At 42.3% G+C, this 18,017-nt stretch overlaps 1 protein-coding gene across 1 annotated transcript; it reads right to left on the reverse strand.

Moving 5' to 3' along the window:
- Positions 1–16,025: 16,025 nt before the first annotated feature.
- Positions 16,026–16,823, reverse strand: LOC134339712 (probable G-protein coupled receptor 139). Its single transcript, XM_063036439.1, has one exon. It carries the CDS (start codon positions 16,821–16,823, stop codon positions 16,026–16,028), a length of 798 nt encoding a protein of 265 aa, XP_062892509.1.
- Between the last annotated feature and the right edge of the window lie 1,194 nt (positions 16,824–18,017).

Genomic DNA, 18,017 nt, shown 5'->3' on the forward strand with positions numbered 1-18,017 from the left:
GAACCTCTGTAATGACAACAGGTTACTCTTAAGATGAAAGGGAGCAAATTCCCTCACAAGTGGGTTGGCAGGCAGCTCTTATGAGCGTTTATAACTCTTCGGCAATTTGGTGTGAGCCAATGCAACAGGTCAGCAGATATCCTCCAGCGGACGGTAGAAGGGAGGTCGAGTGTTGCTGAAAGGAAGTCCCGCTGTGGCCGGGAAGATGGAGGGACTGAGGTGTTTATTTATTTCTGTGCCGATACACTACAGAGTGCATTTACAGCGGCAACTATTCTGCTGTGCAGATAAGATACTCACTCTCAACACTCCACAGTGAACTCTCTTCCCAGCAAAGACCACACGCATCACACTCTCTCCTCCCAGTGTAGACAGGGAGCTTTATACCAGCCTGTTTCAACACGAGAAGGACAGAAATGTGTGTAGATATCTAAAAAAGTGTACACTAGATAAATCATATTTGTCCACTAACACAGTGAACGACATTAAACAATCCCCCATAAACAAGTATAAACAAGTTATTATTCCTTTAGTTTTCCAGACTAAGAAAGTCTGATCAGAAATTGATGGATTAAAAAATAGTTAAGGTGGATTTTACTGGAAAGAACAAAGTTATTAAACTCAAAAAATCTACGAAACTGAAACCAAATTCTTAATATATGTTTCATAATGGGATTAAGGTCCGACTACCAATCTTAGAAATCAAAAAATGAAGGGGAACTCCCGGTAAAGAGGCCATAGAATACCCCTTCACTGAGTTTTTCTCCAAATCCACCCATAAAGGACAAACATGTATGTCTGAATAATGAATCCAAAACGAAATATATCGAATATTAATTGCCCAGCAATACATTCTAAAATTTGGCAAAGGCATACCACCACGCTTTTTAAAAAAAATTTCTGCAATAGATGTTTACTCAATCTGGAGTTTTATTGTTCCAAAAATTAGGTAGAATTTTGGAGTTTATTCTATCAAAAACAGTTTAGGAACAAAGGAAGGGATTACTTGAAATACACACAAGAACTTCGGTAATATTATCATTTTAATAGCATTAAATCGACCGATTAATGATCATGTCATCGGTGACCATTTAGAGAGTATTTGATTCATGTATTGAATTAATGGAACAAAAGTTACATTTATACAGGTCCTTAAAAATTTTGGTAATTTTAATACCAAGATAAGCAAAGTTATTTTTAGCAACGCTAAAATGAACTTCATCATATTTATCCAATAAACTATTAAAAGGAAATAACTGACTTCTGTGCAAATTTAATTTATATCCAGAAAAACTACTAAATTCAGAAAATATAGATTACTTAGAAGGAATAGATTTCTTAGGATCTGAAATATAAACTAACACGTCATCTGCATGCAACGAAATTTTATGCACTTTATCTCCTCCCTTCATACCTTGAACGTTATTGGAGTCCCGAAAAGCAATAGCAAGAGGTTCTAAAGCCAGGTTGAATAACAGCGGACTAAGAGGAAAAACCTGCCGGGTACGTCTGGATAGCCTAAAATAAAGAGCTTTTTGATTGTCAGTTATAACTGCTGGCATAGGAGCTTGATAGATCAGCTAGATCCAGGAAACAAAACCCGGACCAAAATTAAATCTTTCTAAAACTTCGAATAAATAAGACCATTCCACCCTATCAAAGGCTTTCTCTGCATAAAGGGAAACAACACATTCGGATTCCTTAGATGAAGAGGAATAAATAATGTTCAATAATCTCCGAATATTAAAATATGAATATCTATTCTTAATAAATTCAATTTGATCCTTAGAAATAAGCTTAGGCAAAGTTATTCTCCAGCCTGTTAACCAAAATCTTACAAAGAATTTTAGAATCTACATTTAATCAGAAAATTGTTTTGTAAGAGGCATATTCAGATAAATATTTTTCTCTTTTGAGAATTAATGGAATTGATGCCTCATAACAAGTTTTCGGGAGGGTCCCAGAGGATATGGAATCCGTGAAAATTTGGCATAAGTGAGGTGTAAGTATTTCAGGGAAAGTCTTAAAAAAGTCTACTGTATATCCATCCGGTCTCGGAGCTTTACCTGATTGAAAGGAAGATATAGCCCTTGCTATTTCCCCTCATTAAATAGGCGCATCTAATGTACACAGATCTTGAATAGATATTTTGGGTATATTCAATCTTTGCAAGGATCTATTCATATAAGTAATATTTTCTGGAAAATCAGACTTATAAAGATTAGAGTAAAAATCCACAAATACCTTATTAATTTCCTGACAGTCTGACGTTTCAGTTATATCAGTTCTTCGTATTTTCAAAATCTGCCTTCCAGCCATAGTTGCTTGAAGTTGACCGCCACATTATGCAAGTATAAATGTAGATACTCCTCTTTGCAGTTGAAACGATATACTCAAACCAACATTTTTTTTTACTTTCGCGGTTTGTTTTTGGCTGAAAAGATTACCGCCTGTGTCCAAAGATTTACGTTAATGTAATCTGTGCTCTCTGCAGTATAAAGTCCTGTTCCTGTATAAAAACCGGAAAGTGTTGGGAATACACAGCAAATCAGCGACATTGTAGAAAGGGGACAGATTTAATGTTTCGAGTGGATGCCCGTTCGTCAAAGCTTCGAAAGAGAGAAAATAAGCTACTTATCATTATCGGACAAGGTAGGGGAAGGCACTCCTACGCGGAAAGATCCTGGCGGTCAGAATCAGGCCATTATTTCCCGTGTTGGGTGTTGTGGACAACTGAACTTCAGGATATGTCCTGTGCGGCTAACTATAATAATGGGCCTTGCAGAAAGCGAGGAGTGTTTCCGGCACGTGGGCGGGAGGGAGTGCTGGGGTAAGGGCAAAGTTACTGCTGATAATAGGATGCATTTGAAGACGCCAGCAGATATGGGAGAAGGACGTGCTGATGGGAGTCTCGTGAATTGGTAAGTAAGCAGAATATGAACCGTATCGCTGTTAGGGAAGCGGGAACAAGTGTTGAGGACGGATGGCCGTGGAATTGAAGATATGCGAGTGAGGTGGAGGAAAGATTTGAAGAACTAGCAGGAGGAAGGCTGGAATCAACAACACAGTGCCTTGTATCATTCTCTGCATAACATACCCAGGCAACAATCCTGTTGGTGAATGGTCCTCTCACCAACAGACAAGTGTAGAACGTGAGCGTTTTCTCCGGCCAGTGCTTGGCGCACGGGGTGGACGAATGTAAAAATAATCCGAGAATATCCCCGTTCACGGAGCAAACGTGATTTTCTCATAAGCTTCGGAATCAGTGAACCAACAAACATAGTAGTGATCCTGTGAACCCTCCAATATCTGGACATGCGATTAACAGCTCGCCCTTTCACATTGTTTATTGGTTTGTAATGTGGTTAGCACTCATGCCTGTCACGGAGTTGCTTAATTAGTCATGTGTGTTTTTTTTTCCATAGTGCATAGACCAAAAGAGATTTACGGATAACTTAGGAAAATAGGTACATAGCTCTAGCTTTCCTTAGCAAAACAGAACAACCGACGATTAGCTACCATTAAAGTGCAAAGTACAAAGTTCAAAGTAACATTTATTCTCTGAGTACCTACATGCCAACATATACACACAGAGATTCCTGATCCGTGGACATACTTAGTAAATCAAGAGAATAATAACTTCTAAATGGATCTGTAAACTGTTAATAACAGGGACTGTAAACTGTTAACAAACTGTGCAATGCAAATAATAAATAAATAGCAATAAATAACAACAATGTAATAACAAGATAAAAGAGTCCTTAACTGAATGCAGCTATCCTTTTTCCTCAAGAGGTCTTGCAACTGTTCATGAAACTGGTAGTGCGAGTCCTGAGGCTCTTGTACCTTCTACCTGATGGCAGCAAAAGAGAAAGGCCTGGGTGCTGAGGACCTTTGATGATGGAAGTTGCTTTTCTACAGGAACGTTTCACGTAGATATCCTGAATCGTTGTGGGGATTTCCGTGATGTAGGGGACCAAATACAGGACCTTTTGGAGGATTTTCCGTCCAGAGGATTGGTGTTCCCATGCCCAGGTGGTAATACAACTATTCAGCCCCATTTTCAACATATATCTAAAGTTTTGCCAAAGTTTTTGATGACACGTCGAATCTCCTGGACCTCCTGAGGAAGTAGAGGAGCTGTCGTGTTTTTTTTTTCCGCAATTGTATTTATATGATGGTTCCAGGAAAGTTCCTCTGAGATAGTGACACACAGGAACCTCATCAGTATCACCTAAGTGCAATGACAAATCCCCAGCTTACTGCCTTTCATTCGTGACGAATAGATAAGTTGCAGTACTTGCTACTTCGTATTCTGGATCATTCTGTCATGGACACGTGAGTGTGAGAGGTTTAGAAACTAGGTAATTCTATAATGATCATATTGACCTTCCTGTCCAATGCAGACATTCAGGGATAATAAAATGAAGCGAGATGAATTGGTAGCAGAGGCAACAAATGATAATTTTCAGGTTATTCAGGTATTTCCGTTTATATTTTACGTATGTTTTTCAAAACACCCAAAGATTTTGTCAACAGTGCCCTTACTTAAGAGCTTAAGTAAGATACCTTATAATCAATCACAGACAACTGGAATTTCAAAATATCCGAGACAACCCCTTTCGTGAAGAGAATAGTTTCATCCCTATGGGTTAATTTGATCAATATCTTTCCGCAAATAACAGTAATCTTTTACAGTGAGATTCCTAAAATACGGTCGCTTACAGCACGTATCAAATGCTCTCCCATATAATTGTTTTGAAGAGGCTGGAAGTAGTAACTGCCGTTTCATTTTATTTTGAACATAACTCCGTTGCTACAAACAGGTAATTTACTACATTCTTCCGCTGGTAGAGACCCCGAGAGCAGGTCCCATTTCCGCAAAGAACCGAATTCTGAGCGTAACCCCACATCAGCGTCATGAAAAACCCTGAAAGAGGAAAAATAGAGACATTAGAGATAGAAATAGAGCTGTTTCCGAAGTTGCAAGCAAAGGAGTCGCTGTTAGGGCCCGTCGTCGCTCTAAGCTCCACCATTTGATTTGTTATTGGGAAATGAATCTCGTCAAGTGTCAGATCTCTCGGCGGAAGTACATTTTGAAGCTGGTGAGCGCAATTCTATCTCCTTTTCCATAGCGCTGGAGAGGGATACGGAATGCCAATTTGAAAAAAAAACTTCTTAATTGGGGTAGGGAGAATGATGACGCTATTCTCAGGAACTTGGGAGCAGATATTCTCAGGGAAATGCACGGAAGTAACGCATGGCGTAATACATAGGAATGTTCCTTTGAGGCAGGGAGAGGATGGTAGGGTAAAAGACGCTTGGTGGATTAAGGATGTAGAACACCTAGTTAAGCAGAAGTGAAAAGGTTACGAAAGGTCAGGAAATAGATACTGATACAGCTGTAGAAAATTAAAAGGTTGCCAGTAGAGAGCTTAAGAATGAAAATAGGCGAGCTGTAAGGGGCCATGCGAAGTCCTTGGCGGCAAGATTAGGCAATAACCCAGGGCTTTCTACAAGTACGTGACGAACAAGAAATTGAAACGTGTGAGAATAGGGCCAATCAGGGGCGACATTGGAAAAGTGTGCATGGAATCGGAGAAGGTTGTGGAAGTACTTAATGAATGTTTTGCTTCAATATTCACCAAGGAAAAAAAAATCTTTGGTAACTGTGGGGATGACTAACAGCGGACTGAAACGCTTGAGCATATAGATATTAAAAAAGTGCTTGAGCTTCTGAAAAGCATTAAGTTAGAAAGGTCTCTGGGACCAGATGAGATACACTGCAGGCTACTCTGGGAAGCAAGGCGATTTATGAGTCTCTGGTGACGATCTTTGCACTAGGAATACGGAGCGAAGACGTACCGGAGATTTGGAGGTTTGCAAATGTTGTTCCTTTGCTCAAGAAAGGGAGTAGGTATAACCCAGGAAATTATACCTCAGACTGTCTTACTTCAGTGCTGAGTAAATTGTTGGGGAGGACATAATCTGTTATGGATAGTCAACATGGCTTTCTCAAGGGTAGATCGTGTCTTAGGAGTTTGACTGAATTCTTTGAAGATGTAACAAAACACATTGGTAAAGTTAGAGCAACGATGTAGTATATATTGTTTTCAGTCAGGCATTTCATAAGGTTCCCCATGCAAGGCTAATTTAGAAAGTAAAGAGGTATGGGATCGAATGAGATCTTGTTTTGCTGTTCCCGAATCGGCTTGCCCACAAGCCCAAAGGGTGGCTGTATATGATTCGTGTTCTGCATAGATGTCGGTGACCAGTGGTGTTCCGCAGAGATCTGCTCCATGACAACCTCGTGATGTTGTATAAATGACTGGAATGAGGAGTAGAAAGGTGAGTTTGCAAGATTGTTGATGACACAAAGATTCGGGGTCTTGTGGATAGCCTGGATGGGGTGTCAGAGGTTACAGCTATACATAGATAGGATCCAGAACTGGGCTGAGAAGTGGCAGATGGAAATCAACCCAAATGAGTGTGAACTGGTTCATTTGGACGAAATTTCAAGACGAATCTGATATAAATGGTAAGACTCTTGGGAGTCTGGAAGTTCAGAAAGATCATGGAGTCCGTATCAATGGGATGGCTGTGTTGTTAAGAAGGCGTGAAGTGTGTTGAAACTCATCAGCCATGGTACTGAGTTCAATAGCTGTGAGGTAACCTCACAGTTATATAAGACCTTGGTTTAGACAGCACTAGGAGTATTGTCTTCGTTTTTGGTCACCTCACTAGAGGAAGGACGTGGATACTGAAGAAAGAGTGCAGAGAAGATTTACCAGGATGTTTTCTGGATTGGAGTGCGTGTCTTATGAAAATCGGATGAGTGAATTTGACCCTTTATCCTTGGTTCGACGGAAGATGAGAGGTGGCATGATTGAGGTGTATAAGATGATGAGAAGCATTAATCGTAGGGAGAGATAGAGGATTTTCCCAGGGCTAAAATGGCCAGCACGAGAGGGCATAGTTTTAACATCCTTAGAAGTACGTATAGAGGGGATGTCAGGCGTAGGTGTTTCACACAGAAAGAGCTGGGAGCGTGGAATGTACTGTCGGCGAAGATGGTGGAGGCGGATAGAATAGGATTTTTAGGAGATTCTTAGATAGGTACACGGGAATTAGAAAAATGGAGGTCTAGGCGGCAGGGACATTTTTAGTAGTTCTAAAGTAGGTTATATGGTCGGCAAAATATTGCGGGCTGTATATATCTATGTTCCATGTTCTATGTTTGCACATCTAATTACTTGCTGTGTCTGCATGTTAGTTCGCAGTGCTTTGTTTGTTACAAGAACACCACGGTCCCTCTCAACTTTTCATATCGACCTCATGTAAAATGTGCCCTTGTTTTCTACATTTCATCCTGAACTGATGACCTCTCTCTTTTTTTTTACGTTCGCGTCCAGCTATCACTTCCTCACCCATTCAATTACCCCTTCAACAACCACTAAATATTTTCTGCAGCCTTTTCACCAGTGACGGTGCCATCCAGCTCTGTAACACCAGCAGGCTTAGAGTCACAGAATAATGCAGCATGCAAAAATACCCTTCAGCCCACCTCATTCTGATTACCTGGAGCTTTTCATTTGCCTGTCTCTGTATTCTATCATGCTCAACATCTTCTCTTGATGGAATTATCAAAATACCTGTTAGATGCCGTAACCATGCATTCTACTACCACCTCCTCAGACAACAGCTTCCAAAAACGCTGCAAATTTTGTGTGAAAACCCTGTTTCTCAATTTCCCTTTGAGACTTTCCTCGCAGTCGAAAGCAGTGAATTCTCCTTTTGCCACCCACTAGCCCGGAAATAAATATTTACGGCTCCGTCTATCTCTGCCCTGAATTTATAAACCCCCCTAACATTACGTACATTTCAGAAGAATACGATTTCTAAGCCCTTTCGACCTCTCTTTATCACCCAATCTCCCCAGTCCTGGTTATCCTGAAATCTCGTTTGCCTCACTCCAATGAAATAACTTCGTTCTGAATGGCAGGATAAACGGATCTGCATAAAGTACTTCCGACCAAAGCATGGCATACGTTACGAAGTCCCGATGGTTTCTTTAAATGGAAATCGTCCCTGGAAAACCAGTTGGATTTCTTTGCGGAAATAGCAGAGGAGATAGATACCGAACGGTCAATGGGTGTTGTTCAAATTGTCTACTTGGAATTTCAGAATGATGCTGCACGCAAGGCTATCAGATGACCCGGATCTGGGCCGTACCCTCCAAATATCCGGACCTACCTCTCGTTTTTTTTTGCACTACCTTACTTTCCATTTTTTCTATTTTCTATTTATGATTTATACTTTAAATTTTTAATATTTACTATCGATTTGTAATCCAGGGAGCGGGAAGCGCAGAATCAAATGTCGCTGTGATGATTGTACGTTCTAGTATCAATTGCTTGGCGACAATAAAGTATAGAGTATAAAGTACAAAGTATAAAAGTACCAAACAAGACGACAGGAAAATTACTAGCATAGACAGAAGACTGGCTGACTGGCAAATAATGGGAAGGAAGGGATTTTTTACTGGTTGGCTGTCGGCGAGTAGTGGTGTTCCGACGTGTTCAATTTAAGTCGTGCGTATTCCACCTCGCGTAAACGATCCAGATGACGGAATTAATAACTTTGAACCAAAACTTGCCGACAATCCAAAGGTAGGTGCAGGGCAAGTAAAGCTGAAGAAGAGAGGAGTGCGCAGGCGTACTTGGGAGAACAGCCAAATGACTTGCAGATAAATGTCGGGCAGTTCAGATCATTACATTTGATAAAGGGAAGAAAAGTGGAGGGTATTTTACACATGTGGAGGGAATTCTAAAATTGGAGATGTGAGGGGTCGTGAAAGCCCAAGTGTGTGATCACTAATGGCTTGGTTGCATGTTGCATCGGTATTGAGGAAGTGGAATGCTGTGCTATTATTCGTCTCGAGAACAGAATGATATATAGGAAAGGAAATAATGATCATAATTTAAAAACTTATTGTTCCAATCGCATTTGGAGTTGTATGAGCGGTTTTAGGCCGAGCAGAAAACAACCCCGCTCAGTACTATGAATTTGGCGCACGATGTTGTTACGACCGATTACACTTCCATGTGAAAGCATCCTGACAGAAATATTGGGGTGGCTGAGGCAAAGAAATGTAAATATCGCCTTAGCTACGTCCTGAAGTAGGAATTACAAGAGTCGGATTTTTAAGTTTCAATTATATCTTTAGGATATCCTTCAGTGGATAATATCAGGAATTTGCTGCCAGTCGATATGGCTCAATCAGGTATCACAGCGTGTTTACGAGTCTTTTAAACGGAGGCTTGAATAGGCATGACATAGGAAGGTATTGTGCTAATGGGATTAGTGTGGTGCTGTCATGCAAAAGGCTTACGTCTGTCTCTAATGATGGTGGTCATCCACGGATGTACTCAAGAGGTTTATTACACAACCTGCAATGTGAAATGTGAGTGGACAGAAGGTCGTCAGTATCGAGAACAGCTCTACCCTTGCCCACGGCTGTAGTGCTGATTCACATTGCCAGTGCAATAGCTGAAACAATGAGGGGGGCGAGAATTTAGCTTCACGTACTTCAAATTGAGGGACTGCAACTTCCTGTAGAGTTTTGGGTGAGCCCAAACAAAGAAGTTGCTATTCTGGGGATAGACACACTGCGTAAGGTAAGTGCTATCATATACTCGGGAAAAGGAGCAATAACATGGAAACGACGGAACCGCAAAACATGTGTGACCTGAAAAGCACTTAACATTGCCCAGAGAGAGACAGGATCCCCAAACAAGTACGAGAGGCAAGGAGATGTGTTAAAGCCATCGGAGTAAGGCCCAGACGTGGGGGCTAAGCGCAGTCAGGGACTGTTAGAAATAGTGCAGAGGAGGCAGCAGCGATTTAAGTAAAGGCTGGCCAGAAAAGGGGTAGTATGGAGCAGAAAGGGAACAACATCGGTGCGGGCAGGACAGCGGAGAAACAAGAAGCAACATAAATTATGGATTCTCAATATTCCTGGATTTCAGTGCTTTAAAAGGGATAGAGAGGGCTGAAAAAAGGGAGAAGGGTCGCATTACTGATCAAGGATACTATTAGAGCTACAGAAAGGGTGGGTAATGTAGCAGGATCCTCTTTTGAGTCAATATGGGTGGAACTCAGGAACAGGAAGGGAGCAGTTACTCTACTGGGGGTATTCTATAGAGTCCCTGGTAGCAGCAGAGATACAGAGGAGCAGATTGGGAGGCAGATTTTGGAAAGGTTCAAAAATAACAGGGTTGTTATCATGGATGACTTTAACTTCCCTAATATTGATTGGCACCTTATTAGTTCCAAGGGTTTAAATGGGGCAGAATTTGTTAAGTGTGTCCAGGATGGATTCCTATCACAGCATGTGGACAGGCCGACCAGGGGGAATGCCATCCTAGATCTAGTACTAGGTAATGAACCGGGTCAGGTCACAGATCGCTCAGTGCGTGAGCATCTGGGGGACAGTGACCACCGCTCCCTGGCCTTTATAATTATCATGGAAAAGGATAGAATCAAAGACGACAGGAACATTTTTAATTGGGGAAAGGCAAATTATGAGGTTATAAGGCTAGAACTTGCGCGTGTGAATTGGGATGATGTTTTTGCAGGGAAATGTACAATGGACATGTGATCGATGTTTAGAGATCTCTTGCGGGATGTAAGGGATAAATTTGTCCCGGTGAGGAAGATAAAGAATGGTAGGGTGAAGGAACCATGGGTGACAAGTGAGGTGGAAAATCTAGTCAGGTGGAAGAAGGCAGCATACATGAGGTTTAGGAAGCAAGGATCAGATGGGTCTATTGAGGAATATAGGGAAGCAAGAAAGGAGCTTAAGAAGGGGCTGAGAAGAGCAAGAAGGGGGCATGAGAAGGCCTTGGCGAGTAGGGTAAAGGAAAACCCCAAGGCATTCTTCAATTATGTGAAGAAAAAAAGGATGACAGGAGTGAAGGTAGTACCAATTAGAGATAAAGGTGGCAGATGTGCCTGGAGGCTGTGGAAGTGAGCGAGGTCCTCAATGAATGCTTCTCTTCGGTATTCGCCAATGAGAGGGAACTTGATGGTGAGGACAATATGAGTAGGTTGATGTTCTGGAGCTGGTTGATATTAAGGGAGAGGAGGTGTTGGAGTTGTTAAAATACATTAGGACAGATAAGTCCCCGGGTCCTGACGGAATATTCTCCAGGCTGCTCCACGAGGCGAGAGAAGAGATTGCCGAGCCTCTGGCTAGGATCTTTATGTCCCCGTTGTCCACAGGAATGGTACCGGAGGATTGAAGGGAGGCGAATGCTGTTCCCTTGTTCAAAAAAGGTAGTAGAGATAATCCGGGTAATTATAGACCAGTGAGCCTTACGCCTGTGGTGGGAAAGCTGTTGGAAAAATTCTTAGAGCTAGGATCTATAGGCATTTAGAGAATCATGGTCTGATCAGGGACAGTCAGCATGGCTTTGTGAAGGGCAGATCGTGTCTAACAAGCCTGATAGAGTTCTTTGAGGGGGTGACCAGACATATAGATGAGGGTAGTGCAGTGGATGTGATCTATATAGATTTTAGTAAGGCATTTCACAAGGTTCCACACGGTAGGCTTATTCAGAAAGTTAGAGGGTAGGGATCCAGGGAAGTTTGGCCAGGTGGATTCAGAATTGGCTTGCTTTCAGAAGGCAGAGGGTGGTGGTGGAGGGAGTACATTGAGATTGGAGGATTGTGACTAGTGGTGTCCCACAAGGATCTGTTCTGGGACCTCTACTTTTCCTGATTTTTATTAACGACCTGGATGTGGGGGTAGAAGGGTGGGTTGGCAAGTTTGCAGACGACACAAAGGTTGGTGGTGTTGTAAATAGTGTAGAGGATTGTCAAAGATTGCAGAGAGACATTGATATGATGCAGAAGTGGGCTGAAAAGTGGCAGATGGAGTTCAACCCGGAGAAGTGTGAGGTGGTACACTTTGGAAGGACAAACTGCTAGGCAGAGTACAAAGTAAATGGCAGGGTACTTGGTAGTGTGGAAGAGCAGAGGGATCTCGGTGAAAGGAAAGTAGCAAACAATATCAAGGTGGCTACAAAAAGCCAGCTTGAAAAATGAAAGAGATGTGTGTGGGTATAAGACCGCTAGAAAATGAGGTCGGAGCAATAATAACGGGGGACAAGGAGCTGGCAGATGAAATAAATGGAAGTTTTGATTCAGTGGAAGACACTAGCAGTATGCCGGGTGTGAAAGAGTGTGGCGGAAGGGAAGTGAGTACAGTTGCTTTTATAACGGCGTTGGTGCTCAAAATGCTGAAAGACGTAAACGTACGTACGCACGTCACCAGAACCAGATGAACTGCTCCTTCGAGATTGTGGAGGGATTAGTACCGATCTGTCAAGAATCATGGGTCTTTCTCGTAGTTTCGGAAGACTGGAAAACTGCAAATCTCACTCCGCTCTTTAAGAAAGGAAGGAGATAGCAGCAAAAGAATTGTAGACCAATTTCCCTGAATTCAGTGATTTGGAAGATGTTAGACTCAATTGGTAAGGATGATGTTACGGTGCACTCGGTGACACAGGACAATATATGACAAAGTCAGCATGGGTTCTGGAACGGAGCATCTTGCCGGGCGAGCCTGTTGGGATTATTTGAGGAGAATGCAAGGAGGATCAATAAATGTGGTGAAGTTGTTGTTGAATGTTTGGATTTTCAAATAACGCCGATGACATGGTGCCACACAGGAGGTTCCTTCCTACGGCAAGAGCCCATGGAATTCAGGAAAGCTGCTGGCATGTTTAGACATGGACTTTTAAAGTGTGGACTTTGGTGGAATAAATAAACGTGCAGACCATTCTCTAAATGGGGAGAAGATACAAAAATCTGAGAGGTAGAGTTGAAAGTCGTAGTTGAAAATACCCTAAAGGTTAACTTGCAGATTGTGTCATTGGTGAGAAAAGCAGTTGCAATGTCACTATTTTTTTCAAGAGGTCTCGAATATAAGAGCAGGGATGAGTATTGCGACCAGTTTTGGGTCCCTTCTCTTGGAAAAGGCCAGGGAGTGGGGCTGGGGAGGGCAATAAAATGGGACCAGGTGTGGTTGCATTCCGGAGCAGTCTTGATGGGCCATTTAGCCTAATTCTGCCTCTTTGTCTTAATGAGCTTATACGGACAAGTAAGCCTAAACGACAGATGAATGACGGGCGAAGATGTGCAATTCCGGCACACGGATCAGAGGAACACACACAAAATGCTGACGGAACAGAACAGGTCAATGAGTATCCATGGAGCCGAATAAAGTGTGGAACGTCCGAGTCGGGACCATATAGCAGGACTGAAAAGGAAGGGTAAAGGCACTGGAGGAAGACAGTGGGTGGAGAAGAGGGATTACACGCTAACAGGTGAAGGATGATCACAGGATAAGTGGGTTGATTGGAGAATGGGTTGGAGTGAGAAGTTGGGAATTAATAGGTGGGAAAGATAAAGTGTTGAAATCTATGCCGAATAGGAGGGAAGAGAGGTGAAAGGAAAGGAGGAGGAGACCAGAGAGGAGATGGGCAGGTGTGGAGAAGAGATGAGGCAAGAGGGAATTCAGAATGGGAAATGGAAACAAAATAGAGTGAAGGAGGGGGAAAGGTCACTGGATTAAAAAAAATCAGTGTCTGTCCCATCAGGTTTGCGACTAATCAGATGGAATATGAGGCGTTTCTCTTCTGACCTGTGGTTTGCATCATCGTGGCATGACAGGAGAGGGTGCAGCGAAATGTCGGAATAAGAATCTGCAATGGAATTAACCGATTGCTATTTCGCATTTTTTTCTGGTGCGAATTATGATCCCAGCCTGGAGGTGGGATGCTTAATTAGTCTTGCGTTGTCTTCCTTAGTGCATACAACGAAAGAGAGTTTTGGAAGTTCGATAACTTACCAGGACCAGATGGTATAAAACCCACGGTACTGAACAGGTGGATGAAGAAATCGCGGAAGCATTAGTAATGATATTTTAGGAATCATCAGATTCTACAAAAGTTCCGGAAGTCTGGAAAATTAAAAATTGACTACAGTTTTCCGGAAAGAACAGAGGCAGAAGTAAGAAAACTATAGGCCAGTTAGCTAGTCTGACCTCAGTGGTTTGAAGGATGTGGAATTGATTTTGCAGTCTGGGGCCTCAGGATACTTGAGGCACATCATAAAATAGGCCTTATTCAGCAACCTTTCCTCAAGGGAAGACCTTGCCTGTCAAATCTTTTGGATCCGGTGAAGAAATAAAAAAAAAGCAGTACAGTCAAATGCGAATAGGTTGATGTGAATTTGATTTTAAGAATGCATATCGCTACGTATGAGGCGACTTAAGAATTTACCTGATCTGGTTACTGCAAAATAGATTCCAGCACGAATAAATAATTGACTGATTAGCAGAAGGGAAAGCGTGAGAATAAAGTGAACATTTTCTTGTTGGCTACAAGTGACCAGACGTTCTGTGTTGGCGCCGATTATTAATATGTCAATAATTTGGATCATGGGATTCATGGCTTTGTTGCAATGTTTGCAGACGAAATGAAAATATATGGAGAGGTAGGTTGGTTTGAAGAAGTACAGTAGCTGCAGAAGGACTTGGATTTGGAAAGTGGGCAAAGAAATGGCTGATGGAATACAGTATCGGGAAATGTATAGTCATGCAGTTTGGTGGAATAAATGAAAGGGTTGATATCTTCTAAATGTAGAGAAAATAGACTAATGCTGAGTCTCAAGGGGACTTGCCAGCTCTTGTGCATGATTCTGTAAAGATTCATTTTGCAGGTTGAGGCTGTGGTGAAGTAGACAATTGAGATGCTAGCCTTAATTTCTGGAGGACTAAAACATGAGAGCAAGAGTGTGATGCTGAGACTTTAGAAAGCACTCGTGTGGCCTCATTTGGCGCATTGTGAGCAGCCGCGGTGGCCTCATCTTAGAAATGATGTGCTGAAACTGGGGAGGGTTCAACGGCGGTTCACGTAAATTATTCCACTGTTAAATAGTTTGTCAGATAAAAAGCGCTTGATTTTTTTGAAGCTGTATTCCCTGGAATTGAGAACAATGAGTGGTGACCGAATTGAAAGCTATCGAGAAATGTATGGCCTTCATAGAGTGGAAGTGGTGACCATGTTTCCTATGGTGGTGAAGTTTATGATCAAAGGATACTGTCGCAGAACAGAGAGATCTCTTTTTAGAATGGAGATGAGCGGGAAATACTTTAGCCAGAGAGCGGTGAATCTGTGTAAATATTTGCCTCGGACAGCGATGAGGCCATGACTTTAAGTATGTTTCAGGGAGAGGTTAAGAGATTCCGCACGGGTAAAGACATGAATGATACGATGAGAAATCAGTAGATTGTGGCTGACAGGAAAATTGGATCAGCCATGGTGAAATGGCGAGGCAGGCTCGATGGGTAAAATCGCCTACTTCTGCTCCAATATCTGAGTGCCTTATTGTCTTATGGATAAAGTCAGAGGAGCATATTTCTCTCTTCTATCACCAAAATATTAATTTATTTCAAAGGCGCCGGGATTACCTAAGTGCAATGATCAAATCCCAGCTGATCCCCCCACATTCGTGACTGGTAGTATAAAGGATCCCTTGTGACAAATGTATTCCCGACTATTCTGGAATAGACAACTTACTATGAGGAATAGAATATTCCAAATCATTATACAATTATTATATTGATGTTACTGTCCGATGTTGTCATTCAAAGAGAGGAAAATTAAAAACAAACATGTCGTAAATCAGAGGCAAAAGGATAATTTTCGATTGAAACAACAATTTATATTTTATATGCTATATTCCTGTGATCAGCTACAGTAGGCGGAAATTTCACTCTAGCCCACTCAATAATTTTTTTTTCCCGTGAAAAGTATAAGAAATTAATCCCGGTTGCTGAATTGTTGTTCATCGGCTGGAACGTGAGATTCCAAAATAACTGTCTCTTGTAGCTGAAATCAAATAATCTTCCAAATCATTGTTTTGAAGTTGCAAGAGGGAATGATTGTGTTTGCATTTTATTTGTAGATCTCACCCATTGCAGCAAACAGGTATTTCAATCCATTCTTCAGTTCCTCCCTGAATTTTCTCTGCGTCAGTCCATAGATACACGTGTTGGTGCAGGTACTGAGAGAAGCCAACATAAACCCACATTGGTGCAGGATATAGGTCGGTTTGCTGAGATATCTGTTTGTATAGAAATAGTTTTCGACTTGCGATGTCAAAGAATGTACAACATTGGGCATCCACAAGAATATAAAATTGGCTGAAATAGCGAACAACAGAATCATTGACTTTCTCCGATTCGCCACCTCTGGATCAGTTCGATTTTCGCTGCTTTTCCGAAGTACTTGCCGAATTCTGTTTGTCGCTATAATCCGTTTGACGGTTGAAACATTAAAGAGCATAATTAAACAGATTGGTATTAACGGTGTTGTGATGCTGTGAAACACCTGGTAGGCTTTCCACAGGGGCGACGTGAAGTATTCAGCTACGGGGACACAACGCCATCGATCCACAGCAAAGTAAGGCGGAATGGCCTGGGCACAACACGCTGCACTCACGGTTGCGATCACCACAGTCGCTGTTCTCTCGGTGCAATATCGGTTCCGCAGCTTCTGACAGCAGATGGCGACGCAGCGATCGAAAGTGAAAGATACCGTCAACCAAACGGAACAGTCCCATGTTGCGAGACTCAGGACAAGGAGCACCGAACACGCCGGAGTGATGAGCAAAAAATTAGCAAACAAATAGATATAATTTATTCTCTGTAGTATAATCACTACGATGACGTAAATCAGATCGGCTACCGCCATGGACACCAGGTAGAGAGTGATGCATTTGGAAAGACCGCATTTCCCGCGGGACAGGACCACAATCGCTGTTAAATTAACTGAAAAATGTTATTAAGAAAAAGTTACTATAATTTACCGTAGAGTGATCACTGTGACTTTATGAGAGTAGTATGAGTAACAGTCGATTAAGATATTTTGTGGAGTCAGGTTAACAGTCCATTTGCGCTGACAGACATGGGATGCGTATGACCCGGTCACGCTGACTATATGGTTTTAATGCACACTCTATATCTCGCCAGTTTCACGTCCAGAAGTTAACTAATGGAATTGTAAGGGGTTTCTTCTTTTGTGTTACTACGCAGGCTAATCAAAATGGCTTCTTTGTTAATATAACTGCTGTGAAAGTTCTCTCACCAGCAGCTTGTTTGGGTTATAGAGGGAGTTGTATTCAGTTGCTAACCAATTGAGATAGATCTTATTCTTTCCTGTGTGTTTGTAAGCTATTGTGATGCGCGGGTTTTTGTGCAGAGGGCGCGATGGGGAGAGGGAGAGTGGACGCGATGCCCTGAGCTAGCCGACGGGGCGGACCCCGAGCCGGAGTCCGAGGTCCAGGCTCTTCGACGAGGAGAGGAGACGAAGACAGACTCGTGTGGAGCATCTGGCCGACCACCGTGGTTGGTTCCAGAAGGTGGGTCGAGGTGGTCAGAGGGACTTAATGGTGAAAAGAGGATCGTTACTAGAGCAACAACTGTTTGTGCACGAAGAGGTTCAGCTTTGATAAGTTTGGCGCCTTTCACTTTCTTTTTATACTTTAGCTCTATTAATTACTTTGTTCCAGTAATATCTATAAATTGTAATCATTTACTCATAAATGGTGCATTCTCTGTTATTTGGCGGGGTGTTACCCAGTTTGGCAGGGCCGAAGACTGCTTCCCCTAGAAAACAGCGAGTTGAGCGAGCCTGAGGCTTACTGGGGGGGTTGAAGGGGGCTACAGAATGAACGCCGGAAACCGGCAGCAGAGCGCCTCAGGCATCTCCGTTAAGTCGTGAACAATGTTCCCGATACCAGTCCCGGAAGGTGAGGTTATCAAAAGCTATCCTGATCGGATGGCGTTTTGCTGAGAACAGGATGTATGGTGAAGCGAATGGATTTAATTTCAGACCGCATGGTGTATTTGAACTTCTGTAATAGGAATTGTTTAATTGTCTTACAGT

This window comes from Mobula hypostoma, chromosome 30 (genome assembly GCF_963921235.1).
Source record: "Mobula hypostoma chromosome 30, sMobHyp1.1, whole genome shotgun sequence".
NCBI classification, from domain to species: Eukaryota; Metazoa; Chordata; class Chondrichthyes; order Myliobatiformes; family Myliobatidae; genus Mobula; species Mobula hypostoma.

Coding starts and splice junctions, on each gene's coding strand:
- LOC134339712 (XM_063036439.1), bottom strand. CDS start 16,823: ATGGCGGTAGCCGATCTGATTTACGTCATCGTAGTGATTATACTACAG.